Source organism: Calonectris borealis, chromosome 3 (assembly GCF_964195595.1).
Source record: "Calonectris borealis chromosome 3, bCalBor7.hap1.2, whole genome shotgun sequence".
NCBI lineage: Eukaryota > Metazoa > Chordata > Aves > Procellariiformes > Procellariidae > Calonectris > Calonectris borealis.
The window spans coordinates 51,906,606-51,923,848 of NC_134314.1; the positions used below are offsets into that span (position 1 = coordinate 51,906,606).

The following is a 17,243-nucleotide window of genomic DNA, read 5'->3' on the forward strand; positions in this document are numbered from 1 at the left end:
TGACACTGTGACATTTATCTGTCCTCTGCTGGGACTGGGGAGCAAAATGGGAATGCTGCTGGATTTTCAGAATGAAGCACTAACTATTAGAATTATTTCTTATTTGCAACTAAGATACTTTATTTTAAAAAGTGTATAGAGTGGGGTTTGTGAAAAAATAGAAATTCTTACAAATAAATACAAACCCAGACAGAACTAGTCGTGTATAAGGGTAAAATCAGATTGTACGCTGGGCAACCAGTGCAGTCATTCCCCTTCCACGCTTGTGCTGCTCCTTCATCCTATAAATCCACTCTCTGCTTGTTGCATTCATTTGTTGCACCGTATTTTAAGTTAGCCTCTAGCACTGCAATTGAATGATTTAGGTACCTTATTCTCATCAAAGTCAAAAAAGCTTCTCGTGACTGGGAGGGTTTTTCCCTTATGCACGGATCTAGGTATTAGTTTTCTAGGAAGAGAACTGGTGTAATATAGCTGAAAGTGCTTCCTCAAGGCTTCTGGGGTGTGGGACACTGGAGAGCAGATGGAACTTCTTTCTTGAGTGCTGCTGCAGCAGGGCAATTGCTTAAATGTTTCAGCCTTAGGCATTATAAAATGGAGAGTACAAATTGTCTTTATCTGTCTTTTGAGAAAGAGATGGTGGCTGTACTGTGATGGCACAGCAGCCAAACTCATTCAGATAAAGAATTACTCGTGGTTCTTAAATGCTTGCAAGAAAGAGTAAGTTTTCTTATCCCATCATATATATATACATACACACCTCATATTTTAGGACACCGCTTACTCGTTTCTCTGTGTTCTATTACATTTTCTGGCTAATAATTATGGGGTATCAATTAATAATATATTGACATCTTATCACTACCACAATTCTGAATGTGTATAATACTTCCTTACGCCAAAATGAGGACGTGTTAACTCTCTCATCGGGTCAGCGGTAAGTCTGACGTTCTGCTCGCTGCCGCCCCGCCGTGACGGTTCCCGGCTCGCTCCGCTCCCTGCCTCTCGCCGCCGGGGAGCGGGGACGGCCCCCACCGCCCGTGCTGCTCCAGCGGTAGGAAAGGCGGTGCTCTCCCCCTCGCCACTGAAGTAGCAACGCAGCAGTGAGCTCAGTCAAGCATTCCAACGAAGTCATAGGTTCCCTATGCAACGTTAATTATTAAAACTTTGTTTTTAATGGATCGGAAGGGTGACTAAGTGCCCAAATGGTAGGACTTACTAATTAAGTTTATAGTAGAAAAGTTCCTTTGCCAGTTAAAAAGAAATAGGTAAGAGCTGAAAGCTTTGACAAAAAATTATTATAATGCAAGTTTGGTCTCAGATGTGGCAAATGAATGTACTTACAGGATAGAAAATTTGCAGTTGACAGTAGAATTAACAAAAACTTAAGCTGTTTGATCAGAGATGGTGCTGTTCCACAGAAACACATCATATCTCTCAGGTTGCTTCGTAGTTTAACTATGAAGAATATATCCATAAATCCCCATAAAATACACATTTCAATGTCAGAGCACAGAGATTTTAAGAACTAAAGAGAACGATGTCCTTCAGAGATTAAATGTAAGATGTTAGATTACTTGAGAAGATTTATTTTAAAATTTAGCAAGGTGGGTGGAAATATATAGACCAGAAAAGAAGAAATGTGAATTAATTCAAATTTCTGATTTGAATCACGTTGATTATGTTTTAGTATTTGTTCACAGCTATTGTTTCCATGTATGCTGGATAATATCTGTGTCGGACATATGGCCTATGCAGAAGACCATATGGCTGATACAGGTCAAAGGTCAGGTTAAATGTTAAAAGGTCAAAATACAGGTTAAAGGTCAAAACCCTGACTCCCAGTCGCTGGGAGAATAGGGAATGGTAATCTACCTTCCCCATTCAGTGAGGAATGGCTGTATAATTGCTCCAGACTGACTGCTGCAGTGGAATTCCTTACTTAACTCTTTGGAATCATGTTGTAATAGAGGGAAGAGTAGGGAGCACAGAGAGCCAAATTCAGTCACAGTGAAGAAAAGTAATGTATTAATGGTAATTGGAAGGATTAAAAACACTGACAGTCTCAGGCTCCTGAGCTGTTCCTCTGTTTTGTAATTATGCATCTTTTAGTGAAAGAGGTTGGTGCACTGCTCCTTAGCATCCAATTTTATCTTGTATAATTCAGCTGAAGGGGTTGGGTTAAGTATTAGTTAAAGAAACTGTGCCAGAATGTACAGGCTCTGAAAGAACAGAAGAGGCCATTGGAAATGTAAAAATGAAGAACAGGAAGAAGTGAACTAAGAAACTAGAAAAATAGGATTTTTGCTCCATAGTTTAGAAATAACCAAGATGGTGGTGTCTGATCTACTGTTGGTTCATTGTCATAAACTATGTGAGAGAATAGAAGTTACCAGATGGTCTGAGTCAAAGACCATGAAGAAACATATTTTTCTTTTTAGGTAAGTTTGAAAAGCAGAAAAGGAATTTTGGGTGGTTTAAGGCTCATGATGAGTTTGCTGTAAAATGACAAGGATGGTATTTACAGAGAACTGCACCAGGACAGTGATTGATTTTGGGGGGCTTGAGAGATGATGGAGCAAGTCTTTCACTGCCCACTGCATTTGCTGGAAGGTGCAGCAGGACAGAACACTGATTGAAAGTTTGGGTTGATAATTTATCTTATGTTAATATTATCTTTGCATGTGCTTGGCAGTGGGTTGAGGAGGCATTTCTCTCAGAGAAAAGAATGGATTGCCTGTTCTTCCTTGTCTCTGCTTATCAATTACTGATAACTGTGGTTCAGTTACTGATAATAATATCTCTTTGTCTTATTAGGAAGCTGCCCTTGGTAAGATTGATAACTTATATTGAGTATTTCCTAAGTTCATTGGAAAGAAAATATCTTTTTACAGCATATTATTGAATTCCTGTTTTGGTTATGATGTTTTATAAGTAAGCAGGTGTTAAGAAACAGATTTTGTGTAGTATTGGAGAGTACCACGTTTGGCCCAGAAAGCACTGTGGTACTGAGTGTGGTGTATCTTAGCTCCCTCTAAAAAACTAAAGGTCCTCCATGTCAGATGCTTTCTGCTCTTTTTCAGTATTTTCCTACAGAACTGAGAAATTGTGAGGGAAATGCAGCATCAATGAGCTTTATTTCCCACTACTTCACCACTGGCTAGGATTTTGTTATATTATCCTTTTTAACTACATTGCGGTAGCATAAACATTGATGAATTAATAGTTTGTAATTTAAAACTGGCATTCTATTCTGTGACTTCCATTATATTGTACAGTGTTCCTCTTCTGACTACTTTGCAGAGGAATGCAAGCTTCAAAGAATAAAAATACAGAAGAGGCAGAACCATTCTACAGGCTTTCAGTGCCAAAGCAGAAGACCAGTTCTGAGATTATAAATGAAGCCAGAAATGTTCTACGAACAGTAAGAACTCGGAGACCGTTTACACCTACAGAGGATCACAGGAAGCTTTTTGGATCTGGATCCTTACGAGCTCCTCAAAATAGACCTCCTTCAGTTTTTAGGTACTGTGGCTTTAAGATTTTTTAAATATCCTTTAGCAGCAAGAGATTTGATTCTGTAATTATGTTTCTGGTGATTTTTTTCCCTGTGTTAATCTGTATTCCTAATCACATCCTTTGCCTTTTTCTAATGATCCTTACTGTTGGTGTTAATCTATATGTCCAAAAAGTGCCTGTGGATTAGAGCTACCAGAGGCAGTCATTACACTAGTTTTTGTGTGTGGATAATAGTATAGGAAAATGATCTGTAACTCATCTTTTTCTTAAGACAATGTATGCTTTTAACTGAGATAGTCTTCAGCTTTTCCCTAGAAACTCCGAAAGCTTGCTTATTTCCACATAAACTGTATGCTAGATCTTTTTTCAGAGCTTTCTCAGATCTTTTTAAATATAGAATTGTAGGTCTTGGAGTTTGAAATTGTCGTTTTTAAACAAAACTTTTACTTCTTAAAAATTATTTCTGTGCGGAGTTTTGTTACGTAGCATAATTCATAGTGCTCAATAGATCCGTCTCTTGTGACAGAAGAGAAAAAAAATTGTATATTGGGCTTTTTACATCCAGCTTCCCAGTCATTTTTTAGCTCTCCTTATATGCCAATTCTGTAATGACTATAGGGAGAAGATATGAGCTGTATTTGGGTAATGTTAGATGTCAGACATGCCAGAAGGGATGCTGAAACATGTTTGAATGGCCATCCAAATAAGTCAGCGTCCATGCTGTTTTCATGGCAGCATGACTTCAGGCACTCAATGTATCCCATATTCCTTACTGCATAGTGTTGTGCCCTTACGGAAGGCAGGAGCCTGAGAGCGACGTGGCTGTTTGTTGGTGGCCAGGTAATGAGGTCACTCTGGCTAATGTCCATGCTTGTTCTGTCTGAGCTTCTCCTATGTATGGGATGGAGCATGCTCATGCCCGCACAAACCTGGGTTTTCTGCCCCGCACTGTTCAGCAGCTTGTGTCAGTTAGCTTGGTCACTAACCACAGTTGAGTTTGTGCATTAATTTAGGCTTATATTAGAGAACTGTTATAGACGTGTATGAAATAAACTGTATCACGGCAGGTGTGCAGATGATGTAATTATTCTCCCTTGATACTGCTGAATTCCCAGATATCAAAGTTAAACAGCATTCATGAGAGAAGAGTGATGGTGTAAAAGTGCTCTGTCACTCTTCCTTTCTTCCTCCTTTTCCCCATATTCATTGGCAAAGGGAAGAAGTATACAATTAAAAAAACCCCACCAAACTAACCACAAAACACTGGGTCTGCTTTATTCATATTATGTTTAATTTCTTTATGCTAGTCTTCATGCATCCAGTTTTGATTTGGCTGAATCAAGACCAGTGTCTGGTGTTCGTCTTAGCCCACTGGATCATGTGAGTACTCTGGAAATAACTCTGCAATACTGACATAAAAATATGTGTTATCAGTACTGTTAGGAAAAGATATGGTTTAAATAGGTTGAGGAGAAATGGAAGCCTGTCGTAATGTTAGTCTGAGACTTATAGTGTCAGTTTTGTCATTTTTTTCCCCAAAATAAACCTGAAAACAAGTTAAACTATTTAAATATTGCTATATTGTATTATAATTCTAAGTGACATTAACAAGAATCAGAGGACAGATACTTGAGTCAGGCTTTCTTGTGCAAGATTACTAAAATAGAAAAAGGTCATGAGCATCAACATGAGCAAGCAGTGTGCCCTTGCTGCTAAGAAGGTGGCTAATGGTATCCTGGGCTGCATTAGGAGAAGTGTTGCCAACAGGTTGAGGGAAGTGATCCTTCCCCTCTACTCAGCACTGGTAAGGACATACCTGGAGTGCTAGGTCCCATTTTGGGCTCCCCAGTACAAGAGAGACATGGAGCAACTGGAGAGAGTCCAATGAAGGGCCTCAAAGATGAAGGGACTGGAGCATCTCTCCTATGAGGAAAGGCTGAGAGAGCTGGGACTGTTCAGCCTGGAGGAGAGAAGGCTCAGGGGGCAATCTTACCAATGTATATGGATATCTGAAGGGAGGGTGCAAAGAGGACAGTTCCAGGCTCTTTTCAGTGACAGGACCAGAGGCAGTGGGGACAAACTGAAACAGAGGAGGTTCCCTCTGAACTTCAGGAAACACTTTTTTTGTGAGGGTGACGAAGCCCTGGCACAGGTTGTCCAGAGAGGTTGTGGAGTTTCCATCCTTGGAGATCTTCAAAAGCTGCCTGGACATGGTCCTGGGCAACCATCTCTAGGTGGCCCTACTTGAGCAGGGGGCTTGGGCAAGATGACCTCCAGAGGTCCCTGCCAACCTCAACCATTCTGTGGTTCTGTGATCAATAACTTGAAAGTACCTAGGTTGATTGTGCTTCCTATTTGACTTACACATCTATAAAATGTAATGATTGTAGTTTATTTAAAACACAGATAGAGGTACTTGTAAGAACGCCCTTTTCCCCTGGGTGAAAATTTTGAATTGTTTTCAATTTATAAGTGTACTTTCTCTTTCAGGTTTTTTATATTTAATCTTTAAATATAAGATTAAGTCATGATCATTTGTTTAGTACCTGAGAGAACAGAGCATGCTAAAACAGTTAAGTATGCTTGCTGTATATATTGTTTCTTCAAGACAGTAATCTAAATGTAGCATTCTTTAGGAAATTAGGGGGGAAAAAAAATTCCAAGAAATGTTATACTTCAGTAATTTCAATAAGGTAAGGTGTTTATATGAATCAAATTAAAAAATTCTGACCATACTTATATTTAGATTAAATATATCTACAGTTGGATTTAAATACTGGTGTTAAGTTTTCATTATCTTGTGTGTGGGAGTAAAAAAAGACCTAGAGAAAACTACTGTTAAGACCAATGCAAAAACTGCCTTTTCTGCTTTACCAATGGAGGTAAGTTAGTACACTGTAAATGTAGAGCTTGTATTAGTCACGGTGGTTGTGGGGAGTGGGTCTCACCTTTTGGCTATCTTCAGCTAATACCAGGGAGAGCTCTGAAGGATCCGTCTGGAGACTTTCTAATGGATTCTTTGTTGTAAGGAAATTGGAGAGAATCTTGATCTTAGAGAGCAATGCGTTTATGTAGGGCACAAGTGTTTTCTACCAGAGGTTCAGAGGGTTGATCACATCCTCTAAGATGCAAGATACTGACATAAAAAAAACTAGAACTTGCATGTTTCTGGATCTGCATGATTTATCTCAGTGTGATAGGAAGTGGTACATATGATATGAACACATTTGAAGTGTTTTGGAAATACTACTTTAGTGCTCAAAAACAAATCATAAAGAATAGATGTGCCTCTAGAATTGTTAGCGCAAGTCTTTGGCACAACATTTTTTTTTGACAAATAAGCATACTGCAGATGATGTTAATTTAATAATGATGTTAAAGGAGAGAAATAAATAATTCTGAGTTTCAGTTGCTCTACTTGGGCTAATTTTTGTTTGTTTTCTGCACCCCTGAATGTATGCTTTTAAATGGCTTTCTGTGGTGATAACGGTATAGATATCTGGCTTGTTCAGTGGAATGGTGTCATTAGATTCTGGATATGAAAACGAATATTTCTTAGTGAGCAAACCTATGTAACTTTTATCTGTTCTATTCTGAACTTAACGCTTTGTATAAATCATTTGGTTTTCTATTTTTTTAAAAATTTTTGCTTATATGAAAATGAAATTATCTGTGCTTTTATTAAAACGCTTTCTTTATCTTTGTCACAGAAACCAATGCTAGTCACTTTTGCAAAAGATGAAGATTCTTCTGTTTCCCTTCCAAAGCCTCCTGCCGATCCTGCAGAGGTTAGAAAAGTCAGCAGTGCTCGGGCACGCTTATTTAGAAGAACTTCTCAGGGAAATTTCCTTTCTGCTAAAACGGTTCCTCCTGATCAGAGTAAGAATGTTTTGATACATATTATTTCCTAGAAAAATAACTGGGTTTTAATCTCGTTAATTACATGAATTATTTTATTATATTAAAGGACCTGCATGTCCTTTCAGAGTAAATTTAAAAAATATTTAAATGGCTTTAAGGCAGTTTTGAAAATGTGATTTCCAAAAATGATACTGGCTTTGAATTCCGAAAGTGAGTTGAAAGCTACTCAGGTGCCTTTTTTTCCTATAGGTTTCCAAGTAATGGAATTTTTACTGAAAGTTTTCTTCAGTGGGTAAAATTATCTCTTTAAACATTTCAGCATTTAATGTTAATGAGATGGCATCATCTAAGGAGATTCCCTGATGGATTATAGAGCATAAAAGGAGGAGTAAAAAGGAATGATATGTCTTGACAGGCCTCGAATTACATCGTATTTGTTGTTAAGAGTTTCATTAGTGGAGACTTAATAAAGGTCACTAAATATGAGATTTAAAAATAATTTTCTTGCAGATGGGAAATTACTTGACATCTTGGTTTCCTGCACATTGGCTCATAATAAAATGTGCTGGAACTCTGTCTTTAATGAAGACTTACTTGTAATAATGACAATTCTTACATTGCCTGGGATTGTTACTTTACATGATAAACTGAGTATCTCACTTTTTACCTCATTGCAAAATAAGTCTTATACAAAAAGTACTGAACTTTCTTCATTATTATGTACATATTCTATAAATATATATTTACATCATGTACCCCTATATGTAGCTTAATCCATTAGCCTTAATAAGTTGATGTTACTAATTGGAGAAGTTGAGAACCTAATGTAGTTACAGCCTGAGTTTGGCTTTTCTCCCCTTTGAGGATCATGCAAATGTTCACATGAGTTTTTTGCGCAGGTTCTCATCACATGTACATACCAAGGTACAAGATTAACAGCTACCTTTTGCTTGAGTTCCTTCATAATATTCTGATCCTGAAATATAATCACTTCTTTTACAAGGTACAATGCACCTATCTGTAAAAGGGAAATAAAAAAAAATAGATGAAAGGTTGAAATGTTAAAACACAAAACCGAAAGACTTTAAGAAATTATGTTCATAAGAAGACTTTGACTACTTTGCTCTAAATAGTCTTAAGCTTTCTCACCTTTTAAATTCATACAAGCAAATTTTGATAATGTAACATGACAAACAGTAATTCATTTTGAGCTCCATCGCGTGTATTTATTGTGTAAGAACACTTCTACAAAATATATTCTCTTTCAGATGAAGAGAAGCTAGATTCTGAAGAACCAGCTATCATGAGTAATCTTTGCAGAAGTAATGATAACTGCTTAGCAGAGCAAAGGTCATATACACCATTTAATGATGAAAGTAAGCAATTAATTTGTAAGGAGCGTATCAGCAGGTCGGAGAGGGAAGACTTCCTAAAAGGGACAGCAGGAAAATTTTTATTTCACCTGAGAGGAGAAAGGTTGGTATTGCTTGAGTATGGTAATGTGCACCTTCCACACAACCCTATTCCTAGATATTCAATTGTGGAAGTATCAAAATGTTTAAAATTGCTGGAATTTGAAGGTAGCACTATTTATGCATTAAAACAAAACTATTTTTAGATTATTAGGGAAAGAAATCATTACACTTCTGTTCTTGGCAAGTTTCTGTACTCAGAAGACTAATTTGTTGGAAAATTATTGGTAGGAAGTTGCTTGATATGAAATAACTTTAATTTTGTTTGATCATTAACATTTCAAAATTAAGTCTTCTAATAATTGCATATAGAATACTCAAGTTTGAATTCAATGTGCTTGTTTTTACAGTTCAAGCCTCTTGTTTTAAGGTGCTATACATTCTTCCCTTAACTCCACAGATGAGTAGAGCCATGTTTTCGGTTCTGGTATTTGGGAAATACATGTTCATACACAAAAACCAGGCTGAAACTTATTGGTAATAGAGGCAGAATTTTTTTGTGGCTTTGAATTTTTTTAGTTAATTTTTTTTAATGAGACTTGCAGTCTGAACCTAGATTATTACATGCATTCTGTAATTCACAATTAAGTAATTTTTCTTCTTTCGATTCAGATCTGAATTCTTGCACAGAGAGGAATAGTCCATGGCACTATGTTCAGTAGGTGTATCAGTTGCTGCATTAGTAGTTGGACGAACAACCATTTTGTGCTACTAACATTGACACATCTGACAATCTCTACAACAAAGAATGAATAACACTTTATTTTCAAAACACATCCTATAAACACTTGGTCACTCTTAAGTATAAATGTTTGTCAGTAGATACCTTCTTTCTAGCATGTTTTTATGCTTAGGAAGAAATTATTTCCATGGATATTCTTAAGCACCTTTGATGTTAAGGAGTATATTCTTAATTTTATAAAATCAAATGCCTTTCATTTACTAACTTGATGATAGTACTAAATAGTTTAGAGAATCTTGTCCATTGAGATTGTTACAGCAAATGATACGTAGCAAAGCTATTGTAGCACTCTTATATTAAATGGAAAGCAGGATTTAAAAAAAAAAAAGACAGATTCTGAAAGACTGGAGACTTGTGGGAACAAAGAAAAAGTTTCATGAATATGGAAGGAGGGAAAACGAGAAAATAAGCCCGGCAATGGAGAATTATGGGTGAATGAAAGTAAAGCACCAAGGAGAATGCCTCAGTGCAAAATCATCTTCTTCCATTAAAATCAGTGACCCAAAAGACTTTTTAGGTAAAGACTGCATGGATTATCATACTACATAAGTTACTGTAATTTGACTTTTATTTAATAAAGCTGTGGTGTGAAGTACTTTAGTGTTGCAGTTGAAATGGGTAGTCCAAGCGTCTCTAATAAGAAAAGGTTAGTTGATACTTTTACTAATTGGAAAGAATGACCTTCTTTCTAAGTCATAATTTTAAAACCTGCAGGTGTGATTGAACAGTTAACTCATCATACATCCGTGCTATCTGTTCAAAATTATATGCTTATCCTTTATAAGCTTGAGGGCTCTGCAAGTTTTTCAGTTTGAGTTTTTTTTACTGGTGCTTTTTGCAATCATCTGTTCATATGGCGTTGTGTATCATAATCATTGAGTTTTCTGATAATTTTGAGAATGACTGGCTTCTCTATTGAAATATTCTTAAGAACAGGCAAAAAAAGCCTATTACCAAAAAGATTGCTTGTTGCAACATGAAGTCTTATAGGATGTTTTCAGTTCGGTTTCTTAGTGTAAGAGGAGTTTTAGAAAATACAAAAAGTTGAAAGGGGAAAATTACATATTTCAATTTGATAGTCTTCAAATATCATTACGCATATTTGAAGATTAGGTTGTCAAGGTTCATTTTGCATAAGCTCCACTGTCTTAATTTCTTTATGGCCTGTTACTTACTTTTCTGACTCTTAATGTGATAGCTAAGATACTAATGATTCTAACCATAAAAGGTGGAACGTTAATGCATGTAGCTTGTCATATCCATGTTTGAACTAGGGAGAATAACACTAGAGGTAGTTGAATCTCACCCATTGCTTAAATTAGATCTCAAATTACCGGCCTTAAGATAATACAGAAAAATGTTTTCCAATCTTGTTCTGACTAGTTTTGTCCAAAATAGAAGAGTAACATAATATTCCTCCCTCCTTCTGTGTTGAATGCAAGATCTGTATTTTTGAATGGTGCATCTTTACCTTCTCCTGTGGATTGTGCATGCTTTCTGTGTACTTGAGACAGAGATGATTATTGCCAGTGCTGCCTAAGAGATGCTGCCTGTGCTGCTTTATACCCTTCCACCAAGGATCACTAACAACATTTAGGTGCCCCTATGGCTTAGAGTACCAGACATATCTGCAGTGCTGCAATATGCACAAAAATAATACAAAATGCTTTCCCTTTAGTAAAGGACAAAGTTCCCTCATCTATATCAGTCCAAGCAGTTCATGCCATCAGATGATGGAATGGCTTTAGGTAGTCTCAACTGCTGTCATACATTATAACTCATTGCTAGGACTTATGCCAGTAAACCCATTGGTTCAGTATTGCCATCTGATACTACACGAGTCAGGCAGACCTTGATCTATATCCTTTTCTGAGTTCAGAGATGTCATTCTTCATCTGACAAGGCAGTTGAAAGGTATCACAAACCTATCCTTCAATATAGTTCGTTGAGTTTGGTTGTGATAGTTGTATATAAAAGGTTCCAGTACCATAGAGGGGTCATTGCAGTAACAGAGTTTTGGAATTCTTTCTCAATAGAACATGTTTATAGGTACTAGATGATTGCTATGATTAGATTGCATCTGCTTCTATGTCATAAATACTTGAGGCATCTTGTATGAAGTTAAAAGATATTTTCTATTTAAAGTACATTGTATTTAGGAATAATAGGATGAGGGCTTAAAGGAATGTGAAAACTTTTATTACGTGGAGTCCTGTCATTCTCCATGTGAGACAGTTGTGTCAGCTCAATTCTGTATCTCAGTGATTTAAAACCCTTGCAGGAATTAAGCAAGAGGATTAGAGAAATAGTACACTTCATTCAGGACAAGGTGCATGAGACTCCTTACTCCCCTTTCACCACAGTTCCTATATATGTACCAAAATAACTTTGCTGATAAAGCTGTGTTTCTGTTAACGATGAAACTGTAGAGCATGCCAAAATAGCATGGCAGATTCCTACCATTAATGCTATTACATTTATTTCAAAGAGAACAGAAGGGAAGTATTTTATTCCAGTCAGAGACTTGCTCACTTTCCATCTTAAATTCTTTTGTTGTCCCGAGGACTGATGAAAAGAATGAACAGCGCTAACAAAATCACTATTACTTTATAAAGATACTGGGGGAAAAAAGAGAAAAGGACCTTTTGAGGGGAAGAGTTATTTGTCATTTTGTTTGCAATTCTGTTTTTCAAATAACCGTCTAGTTATAATAGAATAGGTATATTAATTGAAGCAGATTGAATTTATTGACATCTTGCCTCAGGAAAGCAAGGAGCAATTTCTGACAATCATAAGGAAGCTAAGTTTTGTTTACATCTTCATCCAGCCATTGTGCCTTGCCATCTATTGTGATTGCTATAGAAATGAAACTTCTAAAATGTTTTCTGCATTCATATATTTCAACAGAAGTGTCAACAGTGATGGCAGATTTGCTGATGAAGAGCAACAGTTTCCCTGGTGAGAAAAGATGAATTTTTTTTTTTTCTCCTCCTCCAATTTCTCAATATTCTGAAAGCTTAGATATCATTTCAGGACTCCTTAGAAACATAGGTGCCTTCAGTGAGGAAAAGCTTGGTGGCAAACAGTTGATTCCCAAGTGGCCTGCTCTACACTTTTTTTAACTACTGATTTCTATAAATAGCTACAGAAGGATTAGAAGGTGCTGTAAAGAAGATATACTGTGCCCTGTTTTCTATCACCATTGCTGTCCTTATTAAATGCCTGTTTGACAGAATCCTTGAGAGGTATTCATCAACTGCTTCCATAAGACTAGTTTCTCTTTCTTGTGCTCTTTAGAGTTTTGGAATGCTTCAATAGAAAATGATAAAAGCAGGGGACAAGTGAATACTGGAAATCACTTCTGTCTGATTGCTTACACTAGCTTCACATCTGCACCCAAAATATTAATTCCTGTTCTCCTCAAAGAAAAGGATTCCCACAGAGGAGATAGATTTCTTTCCTGAAGGGAACACCCATTCTCTTTTGCTCTGGATGAATTTTTTAAAAGAATGGCATGGTGTGGATATTAGTTTGTTGTATGGTTTAGCTGATATTGCTGCAGATTCTCCAGACTTCTTTCAGGATTTGTCTTTTCTCGTTATGTATATTCACAACTTCTGGACTTCTCATAAAGAAACGGAAACACGAAATTAATCTACTCCTAATTAATCTTTCTCATTTTCTGCCTCAGTTCCACTAGCTATTGAGACCACTTAAGAAAGAAACAAACGAGTGGTGGGAAAGCTTTCACAGGTAGAACTTTCTACAGTGTTTTCCAAAGAAAGTATGACAGCTGCTCTTCCAAGAAGGTGCCTGTTTTTGTATAGCACTAGGGAATACTGAGAGAAAATTGGGAATGAAAAATTCTTTTGTCAGAACTTTTTATAGACTTGTGAAGAAAAGAGCAACAGGTAGCTTTTCTCTCTGGTCTCTTCACTTGTGAAAGAGAGAGTGGAGTTTAGGCTCGTTTTTACTGCCTACTCCAAAGGGAATCTTTCCACTTTAGTCTTCAGTTTCTGGATAAGGCCTTTGGTCTCCAAATCTGGGAGATCTAGGTCCTAAGAGTCCTTATTACCAATTGAATGGTAATTCCAGAATGGGAAAGTGTGCCATGCAAGGGGTAAAGGAGGAATGCCAATTCAGTCTAGGTAGGACTATAGTAACAATCGATTTAGATTGAATTTTTGTTTAGAATGGGAATGCTTATGCAAGATTCAAATTAGGAAGATGAAGATGCTGTGGTTTTCAGACTCAAGTATATTTAGGCTAGTATTTTAGGTGTTTTTTATTGTTAGAATTAGGCTATCAGTTGTCTGCTTGCTTAAAGATACCCTGCCACAAACAGATATTCTTAATATTTTCTGTATTAGGCAGAAGATGCAAAGACTGTGAAGAATAAAAAGGGAAAGGATATAGGTTTTTCATCAACCTCTATTATTCTTTTAGGCCATACTATTTAACATGTGCATGAAGTTCTTCATCAACAGCCTGTATAAATAGATTACTATATTCTTTTTATCGCTGGAGCTGTCATAGGTAATGGACTATGCCCGTGATTGCATTTATAGAGGAATTGTTATTTGCTCATCTTTGGGATGACTCAGAGTGTAGTTGGCCTATTTGTCAACATATTTTTGCAAATTACCTTGCCTTTTTACTATTTATCCTTTCTCATATCAGTGGTATCAGTTATAATCTTAGTTATAGTTTTCACTTCCTTCGTTTTTGTCTTTTCTGGTGGTGTTACTTATGATATAATCCTCTACAATTCCCGAAATAATTTCAGGACATATATATTATCAGTTTTTCAATTATTTGCATGCTTTTGAAAATCTTTGTAGCTGAGAAACAGGACTGACTAGAGGTTTGTGTAATTGGTTTAATACTTTAATTTATATTTCTTTTAGCTGTCCACAAGTAATTTACTATGTCTCCGTTATGTTTTCTAAAAGGAAAATAGTTTTTAAAAATTGAGCTGTTATACTAATTCTTTTTTTTGAGGCACACCTATTACTTATTTCCACATTGTATTTGTACCTATCTTGTTTGTCCCTGAGATGACATCATAGAAAGGAAAGTTCAGTAGTAGTTGAGCAAAATAGGGACATACTGTCTTAAGTGGCTCAGTGAAGGTCAATTCTTTGTCTAAAAAGATAGAGTGCCTTTCAGGTGCTAAGTAATGGGTCAGGAAGAAATCACCTGGTTTAAAACAAAACAAAAACCGCAAAAACATATTCCCTACTATTCGGCCAATGAAAGGCAATACAGAAAATTAATTCTGATGTCCTTTTGGCAACGTAAAAGGACGGGATAGTATAATTAAATAGGAATAAATGGATTAATGAAAAATGCAAATGTTAATTGGCATATGGAAAAATTAATTTCTATGAGAGTGAATGATAAAGCAAAATACTAATTTTTTCTCATTTTCCCGAAAGCTAAAACCAATTCCTATTACTTGCTTTGGCAAAAATACTAGGATGTTGTTTACACTTCCTTTCAAAGTCTATATAACAATGTCTTGTTATTAACATCAGTAACTGTTGTTTAGAGTTAGAACTCTTGTTTCCTGATCACTAAACACTTACGGTGGAAGAATCACAGTAGCAGAGGGCTTATGTTCTAAAGCAGTGGCTCCTAAGCATTGTGTAGCTGAACGTTGTCTGACAAAATCAGTCGCAGTCTCTCTCACTTGCTCCAGCTCCACATCTGACTCCCCTTCTCCTTTGCCTTGGGGTTCTTGCACCACCTTATCCCTTGCTGCTGACTCAGGGTCTACTGCATCATTCTTCTTGCCCTGATTCCCAGGATCACCATTAGTTCATTTTAACGTTCCCTGGAGCTGCCATCCTTCTTTTCGAGATGAAGCTGCTGAGTCTGGCTGTGCCCTGATAAACTTGGTCTAGAGCCTTAGGTATCTTTGCACCATGCTCCACAGTGTTCCTGCCAAGAGACCTGATGGGCAGTTCATGAGACCACAGTTCTGAATAATTTAGAAAAATGATAATTGGCAGTCAGTATGTAAGCAACCCATTGGCTGATAGGCCAGATGGTTGTGCAGCCGTCCAGAGGGACCTTGACAGGCTGGAGAAGTGGGTTGACAGGAACCTCGTGCAGCTTAACAAAGGCAAGTCCTGCACACCCTGGGGGAGGAACAACCCCAGGTGCCAGTATATATTGGGGGCCATCCAGCTGGGAGGCAGCTTTGCGGAAAAAGACCTGGGGGTCCTGGTTGACACCAAGTTCATAGAACAGCTCAGGTTGGAAGGGACCTCAAAAGATCATCTGGTCCAATCTTTTGGGGAAAAGGGAGCCTAGATGATATTATCTAGCACCCTGTTCATTCGCGTCTTGAAAACCTCAACCATAGCTGGAGTGCTGGGTCCTGTTCTTGACTCCCCAGTGCAATAGAGATACAGAACAGCTGGAGAGAGTCTAGCTATTAAAATGATGAAGGGAGTCCTTCATATGAGGAAAGGCTGAGAGAGCTGGGACTGTTTAGCCTGGAGAAGAGAAGGCTCGGAAGGGCTCTTATCAATTGTATAAATACCTGAAGGGAAGGGTGCATTGTGGCACCCTCATTGCTTGTGTGACAAGAGCTCTTCCTTCTCCCCTGTGGCAGCAGTCAAAAGAGGAAAAACTAGTTATTTACCTGTGACTGTTCTTTTTAGAGACTTACTGATTGTATGTACTTTCACAATACATCCTTGCAGCTTTTCCCTTTGTAGTCCATATAGAATTTGGGAATCTTTGGTTGAAAGGAAAATACACAACTGGTTAAATAGCCAAATGATCTTTATCAATAGAAGGCATGCCATCCTGGATACTGCTAGCATTAAAAATAAACCCAGATTACAGTGTAGATATAGTCACACTCTGAATATACATGTCAGTAACATCTCAAAGAACAGTCTTTCTAAATGGCATGTCTGTTTTGGGATTACCCACAATCAGGGGGAATGACTTCTGATCTAGTCTGAAAGAACACTTTTGTGCCTAGTAGTCCTTTTGATCCATCTGGCTTGCCTGAGCAGGCCCGCAGGATGTGCTTAGGATTGCTCTAAATCTGTTCTTCTTACCACTTAGTGAAATGTCTTGATTTTTGGCTGTAGATAACGTCGTGTCTGGCTTTCCAATGCACACAACCTATTGTAAAATCAGACATTCAGTGCTTGTATTTATGTATAAACAGTCTGCATCTTTTACTTATTGCAGTGCCTAGACTGTTTCTAGAGCCTTGTGAAAAGTTAAAAATTACTCTCTTAGATGTTTGAAGAGCTGAAAACATCGATATATCAAGGATCCAAAGTAAAATTTGTAAAAATTTGAGTCCCATTTTTGGGTTTTAAATTAACTAGAAGGAGGGAAGTTTGTGGGGACTGAAGGAGGTGGAATGAAGGAAAATACGTGGGGGAGAAATTGAGTGATTATTGGGGGGAAAATGGAAGAAAAAAGAAGAGGGGGGAAATGCATCAGGGTGAAAAACATAAAGGCAGAAACTGAAGGAGAACTGCAGGCAGGGCACCCCACAGCATTTGCTGGAGGCATCTAAGAAGCTTTTTGGTCAGTTAGAAGGTGCTGAGTGTGGTGGACTTTCAGCGTGACCTGTTATGGCTTTTGTATATTTTTGTTACATAAATGGCTAGTGT

The 17,243-nt window shown here is 37.3% G+C and overlaps 1 protein-coding gene across 1 annotated transcript in view; it reads left to right on the top strand.

Annotated features, from left to right (window-relative positions):
- Positions 1-17,243, top strand: part of ARMC2 (armadillo repeat containing 2) — a 67,530-nt gene that overhangs the window by 1,435 nt on the left and 48,852 nt on the right. The window contains exons 2-6 of the mRNA XM_075145632.1: positions 3,304-3,525; positions 4,827-4,899; positions 7,230-7,398; positions 8,649-8,856; positions 12,502-12,552. Coding sequence (XP_075001733.1) covers positions 3,308-3,525; positions 4,827-4,899; positions 7,230-7,398; positions 8,649-8,856; positions 12,502-12,552 — 719 coding nt within the window. The 5' untranslated portion in view covers positions 3,304-3,307. The remainder of the gene's footprint in view (positions 1-3,303; positions 3,526-4,826; positions 4,900-7,229; positions 7,399-8,648; positions 8,857-12,501; positions 12,553-17,243) is intronic.